This window comes from Vulpes vulpes, chromosome 1 (genome assembly GCF_048418805.1).
Source record: "Vulpes vulpes isolate BD-2025 chromosome 1, VulVul3, whole genome shotgun sequence".
In the NCBI taxonomy this organism is placed as follows: Eukaryota; Metazoa; Chordata; class Mammalia; order Carnivora; family Canidae; genus Vulpes; species Vulpes vulpes.
Genome location: NC_132780.1, coordinates 66,661,447 through 66,675,432, shown reverse-complemented (window position 1 = coordinate 66,675,432; position 13,986 = coordinate 66,661,447). Strand labels below are relative to the sequence as shown.

The 13,986-nt window shown below is 40.8% G+C and overlaps 1 protein-coding gene across 1 annotated transcript in view; it reads right to left on the bottom strand.

Annotated features, from left to right (window-relative positions):
* The window catches only part of UNC93A (unc-93 homolog A), a 37,540-nt gene extending 24,474 nt beyond the window's left edge, over positions 1-13,066 (bottom strand). The window contains exons 1-2 of the mRNA XM_026015976.2: positions 12,879-13,066; positions 55-192 (exon numbers count right to left, since the gene is read on the bottom strand). Of these exons, the coding sequence (XP_025871761.1) occupies positions 55-141 (87 nt within the window). The 5' untranslated portion in view covers positions 142-192; positions 12,879-13,066. The remainder of the gene's footprint in view (positions 1-54; positions 193-12,878) is intronic.
* Positions 13,067-13,986: the final 920 nt, after the last annotated feature.

Below are 13,986 nucleotides of genomic sequence, written 5' to 3'. Positions count from 1 at the left end.
GGAGATTCTTGGAGGCCAGGAGACAAATGTCCATTCAGAAGTGTTCTCACTTACCTGCAGACTCTGCAGACCTCCGTAGGCTGTAAAGAGAAGCAGAAATCCAAAAGAAACCACGAGGACATTCTTCAGGCTTCTTTCCATTATGCTGATTAAATGTTTCAACCATCAGTGGGCACGTAGATTCAGAGCTCCCTGAAAGAAACCAGTCGGGATACAGGAAAAGCAATCCATCCCAAGAAGTCCCAGGAAGTGACATTCTCTCTCTCTCATCTAAGTGAGAGGCGTGCAGGTCAGTAGGGCCACTGTGAGTTAATAAACCTGGTTATCACTGACACCATGAGGCACCATGGAGGTTGTTATTCATTCACCTTCTCTGTAACCTGCAATAACCACTCTCTAACAGGGCAAAAGATTAGGACTTTTATCAGCTTGTAAGTAGTTGCACTTGTTCCCTATTAATTTCTAGAAGATATAATCCTTACAGTGAAACAATGATTTTCATATTATAGACATACAATATAGTACATTACATGTATAATATAATTACATTATATTATACATATAGTGGTACCTTTTCGTATTAAAAGAAATGGTCAGTGGTGCAGAATGTGGATATACTTCAGTCTTAAAGAACAAAATAGAAATGTCAGCTTCAAGATATATATAGCTCAACTTCTGAAAACAACTTAACATGATTGTGAGATCCAAGGGCCAAAATATGGGTATCTCAAAGACTGCATGATTTTACAACACTGCAATAATTAAAAAAAAAAAAAAAGACCACACCTCCTGAGTATAACATTTTACAATATGCAAAGCACTTTACATGCATCGTTTTGTGTTGCCCCAAAGTAGAGCTGTGATAATTATCATTGGAACTCTCGGATATTACCAGACAGGGAGCTGAGCTTCAGAGCAGGTCACAGATTTTGGATTTTTGGAAGACAGCAGTGCTGTTCAAGACAACTTTCTGCACGATCCATGGCAACCACGGGCTATATGTGGCTATTGAGCAGTTGAAATGTTGCTAGTGCTACTGAGGAACTCACTCATCACTGCACTTAATTTTAATTAATTTAAATTTAAATAGCTGCCTGGCAGTGGCTACCATATTGGGCAGCACCCATCTGGCTTTAAACAACTTACCCGTATCTCACAGCTAATAAGCCAAATCACTGGTTTATCCAATCAAATGTTCAATTGTTTTTTTCAATTGTTAGTGAACTTTATGTTTGAAGATTGTTTCCTAAGTTCTGTGAAGTCGGTGACTTTTATTTAGTTTGGACCCATAAGAAAAGCCTCGCGGTGTTGGTGAACATAACGTGTTGGTGATGCCACTCATGGGAGCATGTTATTGTGTTTGAAGAACATGATAAAGCCCTTGCAGCTTAATTTATTCTTGTGAAAATAAAATCTTTAGGAAAATAATGGTTTTATGTACTGAAAAAATGTGGATAGTCATGCTTAATACAGACATGCAAACAGCAGAGGCCAGTAAAGGACACTAACATGGAAACAAATGAGACCTGTGGGTTCAAACACTAACCTGCCACCTCTCTGCTGGGGAGTCTCAAGGAAATCACACCACTCTCCAAACCTGCTTCCTCTTGAAAAAGGAGAGTTGCAAAAGTTCAAGAAGCTAATCATTGTGAAAGCCCTGGAATATCCCTAACACAGAGCCATCACGTGGAAATGTTAATTGGCTAAGATGACATTTTAACTTTCAGAGAAAATATCACTTGCGTCAGTTTTTTAAAAAATATAATATTTAGCATAACATGGACTTTTTCACACCAATCCTACAGATCAATGAATTCTGACTTCTTTATTTTCAGCAACATTCTAGCTTACTTCAGTTCTGGCCTGTCTACAACTATTCGCCATTGATGTCCACTGTGATCTTACAAGACACAACTGAGGTTTTCTTTTGTTACCCACTGTTGAAATGTACCATAACCGTCTTCTGGGATTTGTGGACTCTGGGGAGCGACCCCAGGGAGCTACCCTTCTGCTCTGTCTGTGCTTCTGCAGCGAAGCCTCATTGTGCTCCGTCTTTGCAAGCCACATCCATCCCTGTCCCTCTAGCTGTCTTTCTGGGAGTCAGGAATTCGCTGGAAAATAATTGCTTTAATCCTATCTGCTTCTACTTTCCCTCCTAGTTCTTCCCTTTTATCTGTTATAATAGTGACTTTTTAAATGAAGAGTATTTTACAATCTGCCTTGGCTCTTTAGCAGAACAAAAGACTCACCCCACCCGGTTTTCATGAAATAATTCACATACATCACTGTCTAAGTTGTGGCATAGGGATCCCTGGGTGGCTCAGCGGTTTAGCGCCTGCCTTTGGCCCAGGGTGTGATCCTGGAGTCCCAGGATCAAGTCCCAGGATCGAGTTCCACGTCGGGCTCCTTGCATGGAGCCTGCTTCTCCCTCTGCCTGTGTCTCTACCTCTCTCTCTCTCTCTCTCTCTGTCTCTCATGAATAAATAAATAAAATCTTAAAAAAAATAAGTTGAGGTATGCAGCATGGTGGTTTGATTTACATCTATTGGAAAATAATTACCACAATAGATTCAGCTAACATCCAACTTCTCATATAAGATACAATAAAAAGAAAATGAAAGAGAAAAAAAAAACTTTCTTGTGATGAGAACTCTTAGAATTTAAAAACTTTCCTAGATTTCCAAGACATAAATCCAGCGGTGTTAACTATAGTCGTCATGCTTTACCTCACATCCCTAGTAATTATTTATCTTATAACTGGAAGTTTGTACCTTTTGACCACCTTTCTCCATTTTCCCATCATCCTCTATTTCTGGTAACCACAAGTCTTTTTTCCTTTGAATTTGGTTTTTAAGTTTTTAAATCTTATTTTTTAAGATTATATGGGAGATCATACAATTTTTGTCTTCCTCTTTCTTATCTCACTTAGCATAATGCCTTCAGAGTCCATCCATGTTGTCACAAATGGTAGGAGTTCCAAATTTTTATGGCTGAATAATGTTCCATTGTACCTATATACACACCTTATCTACCCATTCATCCATCAATGGACACTTAGATTGTTTCCATATCTTGGCTATTATTAATAATTATGCTATGAACATGCGGGTGCAGGTATATTTTTGAGTTTAGTGTTTTCATTTTCTTTGGATATATACCCAGAAGTGAGAATGCTGGGTCATATGGTAATTCTATTTTAAACTTTTTTAAAAAAATATTTTATTTATTTATTCATGAGAGACACAGAGAGAGAGAGAGAAGCAGAGACATAGGCAGAGGGAGAATCAGATTCCATGCGGGGAGCCCGATGTGGGACTTGATCCCAGAACTCCAGGATCACACCCTGAGCCAAAGGCAGATGCACAACCACTGAGCCACCCCGTGGCCACCTAAAAATAAGTGCCCCTATTTTTAACTTTTTGAGGAAACTCCATGTTGTTTTCCACAGTGATTGCACCAACTTACATTCCTATCAACAGTGCATAAAGGCCCCTTTTCTCCACATCCATGCCAGCTTTTGTTACCTGTTGTCTTTTTGATGATGGCCATTCTAACAGGTGTGAGGTAATATCTCCTTGTGGCTTTGATTTATATTTTCCTGATGATTCGAAAGATTGTGCATTTTTACATGTACCTGTTGGCTTTTGGTGTATCTTATTTGGAGAAATTGCTATTCAGGTCCTTTGCCCATTTTTGAATTGTTTTTTGTTCATTTGTTTGTTTTTTGCTGTTGAGTTATACGTGTTCTTTATGTATTTTGGATATTAACCCCTTATCAGGTATATGGTTGGCAAATATTTTCCCCCTTTCATAGGTTTTCTTTTCACTTTGCTGATGGTTTCTTTTGCTGTGTAGAGCTTTTTAGTTTGATATAGTTGCACTCATTTATTTTTTGATTTTGTTGCTTGTGTAGTAGGTGTCATATCCAGACTTCACAGCCAAGACTCATGTCAAGGAGCTTTATTCTTTATTTTATTTTAGGGGTTTCATGGTGGCAGGTCTTATATTTATGTATTTAAACAATTTAGAATTAATTTTTGTGAGTGGAGTAAAATATGGGCCCAATTTCATTCTTTTACATGTGAATATCCAATTATCCCAGCACCATTTTTTGAAAAGACTGTCTTCTCTCCATTGAATATTCTTGGCTCCCTTGTCAAACATTAGTTAATTAATGTTTGGGTTTATTTCTGGGTTCTCATTTCTGTTCCATTGTTCTATTCATCTGCTTTCATGCCAGTACCATACTCTTTCAATGACTATTGTTTTACAGTTTAGGTTGAAATCAGGAAGCATGATACTTTCTGCTTTGTTCTTAGGATTTCTTTGGCTTTTGGAGGGTCTTTTGTGATTCCATATAAATTTTAAAAGTTTTTTTTCTACTTCTGTAAAAAATGCCTTTGGAATCTTGATACAGATTCCCATAAATCTATAGATGGCTTATGGTAGTATTGGCATTTTAACAATATTTATTCCTCCAATCCATGAACATGGGATACTTTACCATTTATTTGTGTCTTTGATGTATTTTATCAAGCTCTTGTAGTTTTCAAAGTACAGATCTTTCATCTCCTTAAATTTATCCTTAAATATTTTATTATTTTTGATGCTATTTTAAGTGGGACCAATTTCAATTCTTTCCTTTCCTGAAAATTTGTGGTTGGTGTATAGTAATGCTACTGATTTTCATATGTTGATCCTGCAACTTCACTGAAACCATTGATAAGATCTAATAGTTTCTTGATTGAACCTTTAGGATTTTCTATATATAAGATACTGTCATTTGAAAATAGAGACATTTTACCTCTTCCTTTTAAATTTTTATGTATTTATTTCTTTTTTCTTGCCTTATTGCTCTAGCCAGGACTTCTAGTACTGTGTTGAATAGAAGCAGTGATAGTGGGCACTGTTGTCTTTTTCCTGACCTAAAGGGAAAGTTTCAACCTTTCACCATTGAGCATGATATTAGCTATGGGCTTGTCACATATGGCCTTTATTATGTTGAAAATTTTTTTTCCATGCTTAATTTGCTAAGAGTTTTATCCAGAATAAATACTGAATTTTGTCAAATGTTTCTGCTTCTATTGAAATGATTATATGATTCTTTTCTTTCATTCTATTAATGTGATGTATCACTATGCTTGATTTATATATGTCAAACTATCCATCCTCACATTCCAAACAGAAAATCCTATTTGCTCATGGTGAATGGTCCATTTAATGTGCTGCTGAATTCGTTTACTAGTACTTTGTTGAAAATTTTTGCATTGATATTCATCAGGGATATTGGCCTGAAGATTTTTTTGTTTGTTTTTTGTTTTTTTGGTAATGACCTTTTTTGGATTTGGTATCAGGATAATGCTGACCTCATGAGTTTGAGAATGGCCCCCCTCCTTTGATTTTCTTGGAAGAGCTTGGGAAGAATTGGTGTGAATTCCTCTTTGAATGTTTGGTAAAATTCACTGATAAAGCCATCTGGTCTTGAGCTTTTCTTTATTGGGAGATTTTTTTTTTAAAGATTTATTTTTTTTATTTTTTATTTATTCATGATAGACATAGAGAGAGAGAAAGAGAGGCAGAGACAAAGGCAGAGGGAGAAGCAGACTCCAAGCCAGGACCCCAACGCGGGACTCAATCCCGGGCACCAAACCGCTGAGCCACCCAGGGATCTCCGGGAGATTTTTGATTAATGAGTCAATATCCTTCCTAATTTGTCTGTTAATATTTTTATTTTTATTTTTATTTTTTTTGTTCATATTTTTAAACTTCCTTATTCAGTCTTGGTAGTTGATAGGTTTCTTAAAAAGTTTCCATTTTTATTAGGTTGTCCAGTTTGTGGGCATGTGGTTGCTTATCATAGACTCTTAAGATCCTTTGAAGTTCTGTAGTATCCATTATAATGTCTCATTTCCCATTTATAATTTAGTTGATTTGGGTCCTTTTTCTTGTTTCTTTGGTTAGGTGGGGCTTTGTAAATTTTGTTTATCATTTCAAAGAACCAAGTCTTACTTTGGTTAATCTTTTCTACTGGTTTCCTATTCTCTATTTCATTTATTTCTACTCTAATCTTTATTATTATTTCCTTTCTTTCTAACTTTTGTTCAGCTTGTTTCTTAAGGCATAAAATTTTGTTGTTTATTTGGGATCTTGCACTCCACTGGTTCCAATATGTAATGTTTCCATTTTTGTTTGTCTCAAAATACTTTTTATTTCTCATTTAATTTCTTCTCTGATCCATTGCTTGTTTAGGAGAGTGTTGTTTAATTTTCATGTGTTTGTAAATTTTCCAGTTTTCCTTTTGTTATTGATTTCTGGATTCATGACATTGTGGTCAGAGAAGATACTTGATTTAATTTCAATCATTTACAATTTACTAGGACTTGTTTTGTGGTCTAACAGATAGTTTATTCTAGAAAATGATCGATGTGCCTGAGAAGAATGTGTATTCTATTGTTGGGTAGAATCCTCTGCATATGTCCTTAAGGGCCATATGGTCTATAGTGTTGTTCAAATCTGTTGTTCTCATATTGATCCTCTGTATGATCTCTCCATTGTTGAGAAGGGGGGCATTAAATTCCCCAGCTATAATAATAGTATTTCTGTTGATTTCTTATTTAAGCTCGGTTACCTTTTGGCTTTATATATTTAGGGGCTCCAATAATGACTGCAGAAATATTTACAATTGTTATATCTTTTTGATGTATTGACCCTTTTATAATCATTTAATAATTTTCTTTATCTCTTTTTTAACATTTTTAGTTTAAAGTTTATTTTGTCCAGTGTAGGTATAGCTACTCCTGCTTTGTTGTGTTGTTATCATTTGTTTGAAACGTCATTTTCCATCCCTTTACTCTCTATATGTGTCTTTAAGGCTAAAGTGAATTCCTTTTTGAAAACATTGTTGGATCTTGGTTCTTTATCCATTCAGCCATTCTATGTCTTTTATTTGGAGAACTCAATCACCTTAAAGTAATTACTGATAAATAAAGACTTACTCTTGCCATTTTGTTAATTGTTTTCTGGTTGCTTTTTAGATCAGTTGTTTCTTATTTCCTATTCTGCTATCTTTTTTGATGTGTTTTAATGTCTTTTGATATCGGTATGCCTTGATTTATTTATCATGTTCTTTTGTACAATTACTACAGGATTTTCCCCTGTGGTTATCATGAAGCTGACATAAATTATCTTAAATTTATAACATCTTATTTTAAAATGATAATGACTCAACTTCAAAAAAAGTCATAAACTTTATACTCTTACTTCTCTTCTCCTTCACATTTTAGCTTATTGCTATTGCAATTTACATTTTTTATTGTATAACTAATAACAGACTATTATAGTTATGGTTATTTTTTAATACTTTCATTTTTTATTACTTTTAAACTAGAGTTGTAAGTGAATTATGCACCACTCCTTCCATATTGCAGAATCTAACTATGGCTGTATATCTGCCATTACCAGTGAGGTTTGCACTATCTTTTTATGTTTTTACTGATGTTAATTAGCATTCCATTACTTCCATTCAGAGAATCTCTTTAATATTTTTATTCCTCCTTCGTTCCTATAGGATCACTTCACCAGGTATAGAATTCTTGGTTGACAGTTATTTTCTTTCAGTATTTTTTAATATGTCATCCCATTTTCTCCTGGCCTAAGAAATCTGCTTCTACTCTTACAAGGCTTCCTTTGTATGTAGTTTCTCTCTTTTCTTTTGCTGTTCCTAAAATGATAATTCTTCTTCTTCTTCTTCTTCTTCTTCTTCTTCTTCTTCTTCTTCCTCTTCTTCTTCTTCTTCTTCTTGTCTTTGACTGTTGAGAGTTTAATTATAGTGTTTCTCAGTGTAATCCTAAGTGGGTTCAACCTATTTGGTATCCTTTGGACCTCATGTATCTGGATGTCCATTTCTCTCCCTAGGTTTGGGAAGTTCTCAACTATTGTCACTTTAAATATGTTTCCTGTTCCTTTCTCCTTCTTTTGTCCTTGAATTTCCCTAATGTGAGCATTATTTCTTCAATGTGTTCTATAATACTCATAGGCTTTCTTCATTCTTTCATTTTTTTTTCTTTTTGCTCCTCTGACTGAATAATTTCCAATGTTCTTTCCTCCAGGTCACTGATTCCTTATTCTGTATGGTTGAGTCTACTTTTAAAACCTACTGAATTCATCAGTTCAGTTATTGTATTTTTTGACTCCAGGATTTCATTTGTTTGTTTGTTTTGATGGTTGCTATTCCTTATTGAACTTTTTATTTTGTTCATACATTGTTTTCCTAATTTTGTTTAGTTGTCTGTTTTCTTGCAGTTCACTAAACTTCCTTAAGAGGATTATTCTGCATTCTCTGTCTTACACTTCATAGATCTTAATTTCTTTAGGGTCAGTTATTGGATCTTTATTAGTTTCCTTTGATGTTATCCTATGTACCTGATTTTTCATGATCCTTGATTCATTATGTTGGTATCTATACATTTGAGTAAATAGGCTCCTCTTCTAGATGTCACAGGTTTGCTTTGGCAGAGACAGTTCTCCAGTCAGTTCAGTTTGGGTTTCTGGGTGTGTCTGCTGGTAATGTCCTTGGCAGATGAGCCCTGATATTATGGTCTATTTTTGGAAAGGCAACGTTTCCAGCTCTGCGGATGAGACTTGAAGTTGTGCTATTGGTTGAGAAAAGTTGAATAGGGCTGCTAGTTTGGTTCCCTATCCAAGAAGCCGTAGGATGGGTTCCACGGTTGACTGGATTCTCTGGTTGGGTTTACAAGATGGTCAGGACTGGGTAGTATATTCAGTACTAGGTAGGGCTATGAATTAGTCCTGGCAGGACAGCAGGATGAGAGCCTGTATAGCTCATGATTTGGGGACCTGAATCAGGCCAGAATTCCCCAGTCATGTGAGGCCCCTGATTTTATTTTGTCAGCGGGGAAGTCATTGACTGGGCTCTCCATTCAAGTGCCACTATATGTAGGATTATTGAGGGCTATGCGGTTTCCCAGGTGCTTTGGTTAAGTTGCTTGGTCCAACAGGCTGAAGGCTGTACTCAGTGACGAGCTGGGCTGTGAATTCAGTGGCAGGGATGGCCAGGAACAGTAGGAGAAGCAGCTCTAAAGCTGGTTAAGTTCTTTGTTTCTTGTCTTAACTCAAGCCAACCCACACCCCAAGTTCCCTGGAAGAACAGGGCCACTAGCTTTGCTCTGCGAGCTACCAGTTGTGCTTGCCCTTCTCTCCACTCTAGCACTGCTGGGTCACACAGCTTCCAGGAGTTGTCACTAAGCCTTCTGGTTAAATGGGCCTGGAAGACACTTTTCAAGGTGGATGTGGCAATGTCTCAGCCCTGCCCCCCGCCCCCCCCACACACCATGCCTTGATAAGAAGAGGAAAAGCTGCTCTTAATTTCCCAAACAAGCTCTCTGGTTGGGAGGGGCTGGGAGCCACCCTGGGACTTGACCACGTATTAATTTCCCTGCTTATGTGCAGCAGGACGGATCTGTGCTTGGTACTGGCTTTGCTCTGGGGGCAAAAAGCTCTGCCTGGTTGCTTCTCAGCTCATGCGGAGCTGTGCTGCACAGCTTCCAGGAGTTGTTGCCAGTCTTTCTGGCCAGATGGGGCTAGAAGGCACTCTTTGCAGGGGGTGGGGCTGTCTCAACCCCTGTGCCTGGGAAGGAGCTGCTCCAGACTACTCTCAATTTCCCAAACAAGCTGTCTGGCTGGCAGGGGCTGAGAGCTACCCTGGGACTTGGCTGTGTATAAATTCCCCTGCTTGTGTGCAGCTCAGGAAGCATCCACATTCAGTACTGGCTTTGTTCTGGGGGCCATCAGCTCTGCTTGCCCGCCTCTTGGCTCGAGCCTGCACAGCTTCCAGGAATTGTTGCCAGCCCTTCTGCTCGAATGGGGCTAGAAGGCACTCTGCACAGTGAGTGGAGCTGTGACTCAGCACCTTGCCTGGGCAGGGGCAAACTGGACTTGAGGGAGGGAAGAATTCCTGATTTGAGGCTCCAAATCCCGCAGATCCGCACCCTACCAAGTTCCCTGGTCACACCGTACCCTTGACCTGGTTTTGCAGTCGAACAAAACCCTTGTGGAGATCGCTACTTGGGCACTGTACGCACGAGCATGGTCTGCTGAGGTCCCAGTGCTGGTTGTGGCAAGCCGCACCCCCCCCCCCCCCCGTCCCACGGTCAGATTTCCAGTGGTCCAGCCCTGCACATTCCCTGCAATCCCCACAGTATGAAACCAGATTAGAGATGCCCACAAAATGACCCACAGTGCTGGGGAGGTTAGTTGTTACCCCAGGTTCCCTTTCCCTGCTGGATGATCCAGACTTCTCCGCGTGGTGCATTGCTGGCCTAGGGAAGAGGCGACGTGGTCAACATGTGGCTGTGTAGCCGCTTCTCTTACCTGGCTGATGCAATCTGTCCTGGCCTGTGACGAGCAGACAGTGCATCAGCCTCACCCCGGGTTCTAGGATTCCCTCAGGAGTGTTCTCCAACAGTTGTTAAGTTGTTCTTGTGACAGGGAGCCAAGACAGGGACGACCTATGTCGTCATCTTAGCGATGTCACTCTCCCAAAATATTTCTTAAGAGATGTCCACCAGGACTGTGCCCAAACTGTTCATGTGATGAGGACGAGTTTAGTTGCAGCCACAATGCTTTCCTCATAACCAGAGGGCCCCAGCCTCAGACGTGTGTGCCCACTAATTGACACATTCCTGCAGATATGTGGTTGGGACCGAGATGAGAATGGGGAATTCCAGAAACCCGAAAGCTGTCTTGACTTGTTGGCCAGCTTCAGCATTAATGGCAACGCCTAACTGGAGATGTGAACCTGGGCCAGCGGGAGCCTCAAATGGCTGAAGATCTAGGTATAAATGGCTCAAAATACCAATAAGCGCTTCATGCCTTACATTTAACATCAATACCTTATCACTTGGATGAAAAAAAGATGGTTTTGTAGATCTGTTTGAATCCTCATGACCACTCACTGGTTATTCAGTGAAAGACCCAGTGTCTGGCTGAAGGCTGAGATTGAAGGTTCTAGATAGACTCAGGAGTTTGGCAGGTGGGGGATAGTACCAGCCACTAGATGCCGCTGTTTCGCCGACGCTGAGCTCATCAGAAGCTCCCAGAGGTGTGAGTTCTAGAGGATCACAGGTTAACATCAGCAAAAACCTCCTGCTGAGAAGCTAAAGATCACTCTCAATTCCAGGGAAGTCTCTTCAGTGATCGGCTCTTTTGAAGAACTTACTCAGATAAGCAAATTAATATCAATTTTCTTGACATTTAGACCTGATATCTTTGTTAATAAAAACAGCACCACACAAATTCAAATTTGTCCCATTCATTAGTTATACTTTCATCTAGTAAAGATGAGCAATGTATATGTAAGGAATGGAGCAAATTATTGCTCACATTTGGCATTCTTACACTTTGAAGATTAATATATTTGGTTCCTTTTCTTTTTTTTTTAAGTGAGAGCAATTTATATTCTCTTCTTCCTGGCTTCAGCAAACATTCTGTTAATCTTGTAGCAAGTGTTTCAAAGTAGCTGAAGCTTTGGAGGGGCTGGCCAGCCTGCTGGCCCACGGGTGAGGATCCACCTGGCCACAGTCCTCTGGAGGCAAGTGGAAGTCCTCCTGGATCCAGGCCTCCCTCAGCCGAGGCCCCTTCAGCTTTATCAGAGAGATCGCAGACCTTCCTTAGGACAAACTCAGTGGAATCAGCCCAGAGAAAGACCAAAATATTGGTCTTATATTCCAAAATTTTTTTATACTCACAGTGCTCCCGAGGCACATCAGCCCTGGGAGCCGTGGTGAGATCCTGGTTCTTCTCTGTCCCTGGGGTCCCTCGCATGCTTTTCCACTTGGGCTACACAAGCGGCCTGACTGCAGCCTGCATCTGTGGCAGGAATCTGCAGACCCTCTGCGCCAGGGCACCTGGAAAGACCAAGCCCCTTCATCTTGTCCCAAACAGGAGACCAGCGGGCCGTGGCGAGCACTGGGAACGCCCTTCACGTGCCCTGCCAGCACTGCAACATGGACTGAGTCAGAGAGGGGAAGTCCTCATGCCATACTTGCATATTGGGAGGGGGTGGGGTGAGGGAGGCGCTGGGTTAGTGCACACTCCGGCACACGCACACAAGCATTCTGTTCTCCACATTCCTTTCCGTCCAGTGGCCCTTCTGCCGGTTGAGTAGCCCGGCCACCTTCTGCAGGCAGTCAAGCTACTTGCTGGGGCCTGGCCTGTGCCAGGGACAGTTCTGGGTGCTACGGCCACCACACTGACAGTGGGCAGGGGCCCCTGTTCCCTCAACAGTTCAAAGCCACTGAAGGAAACAGATAGTAAACCACGAAGCAAATAGAGAAATCACATGAGTTCGGGGGGGGGGGTGCACACTGTCCCCCAAATAAAACAGCTCACATGATAGAACGTATGGGGAAGGTGATGGGACGGCAGGTGCCACTCACACAGCTGCTCGGTTCCACAGGTGCTGACCCAGACCCACCTCATCCCCACAGAAACTGAAAGTTCCAGCCTGGCATCTTGTGAGCCCAGGGGACCAGAGTCCGACGCCCTCTGGTTGAACCGGGTCCATCTCTCTGAGCCCTGGGAGCCACTAAGACAGCTGGACCTGTCCCTGGGGCAGCCGAGGGCCAAACACACATTTGACCTCAGTTCCCCAACTCGGGCCAAGTGGTTATTACACCTGAATGTTCTGGGTAGTTTTCAACCCATTACTTTGTCTGCACAGGTAATGCTGCAGGGATGTTAAAAATTACCTTGGTAAATCTCCAAAGATAATTCTGTGCCTTTGATCCCACAACACACAAATATCCACAAAGCTTGAATTACGTCCCCAGACTAAGTAATGCCACGCGTGTCGATTTTACCTAGTTTTGTGCCTCCTTGGTCCCCGTCATCATTGTGGCATAGGACTTCTTAGATCTCGGAGAGTGCTGGACATTTCCCAGGCTTGCTCTTTTTGTGAGTGTGTTGGGAAATCATTCACAACACCTCCTTCGCTTCTGCAAGTGACACAACCTGTTTGCAAATGACAAGTCCCTGGGGCTGCTTATCTGGGAACTACTTGACTCTCAGGGAAAAGATCTGCCAGCAAGATTTGGAAAGGTAGGCTGGGAGAGAGCCTGGCGTGGCTGAGAACATTTTATAAAGACTCCTACTGAAGTCTTAGTTTTCAAACAAAAATAGCATAAGCTCATTTCAACGAAAAAAAAAAAGTCATCTCGTGGAACTTAAGAAACAACAAAAAAATAACAAATAAAAAGAAACGAAAGCAAGCAGATTCTGAACTGCAGAGACACACTGGTGGTTGTGGGGTAGGGGGAGGGGGAGAGGGAGGGGGAGAGGCCGTGACGGGAGTTGGGGTGCACACATGGAGATGAGCACTGTGTCGCATATGGAAGTGTTAACTCTCTATATTGTACACTTGGAACTAAGATAACACTGTGTGTTCATTATACTTCAATAAAAAATTAAGAAATTAAAAGTTTAAAAAAAGGAAAAAGCATACACACATGTGGATATGTGTATGTGAATATAAACACACAGAAACATACATGTGCACACCTACGTACAGTGAGTCTACAAGCAGACTCACACCAAACTGTGGAGGCCGAGAAAAATTAAGGCCATCCCACCTAAAGTTTAGCATTAGCACAAATACAGCCATCTTAGGCCCCTGTGAATAAGAGCTGAACTTTATGGGAAAAACTGCAGAATGTCCTCAATGTCCTCAGCAGGTAATCCCATTGTCTCAGAAAGACAACAGAGCCCACACCCGTGGTAGAAAGTCCCATATTAGAATGAGAACAGAGCTCAATGCCCTTGAAAGCCCCACATCAGAATGCAAACAGAACTTGAGAAATTCCTCCACCCCTTCTGAAAATCCCCTAGACCAGCCTATAAAAAAAAACCCAGCTGTAAACCACTTCGGGGTCCAAGTCCCTGCTCTGCTGTGTCGGGTACACTTGGACCCAA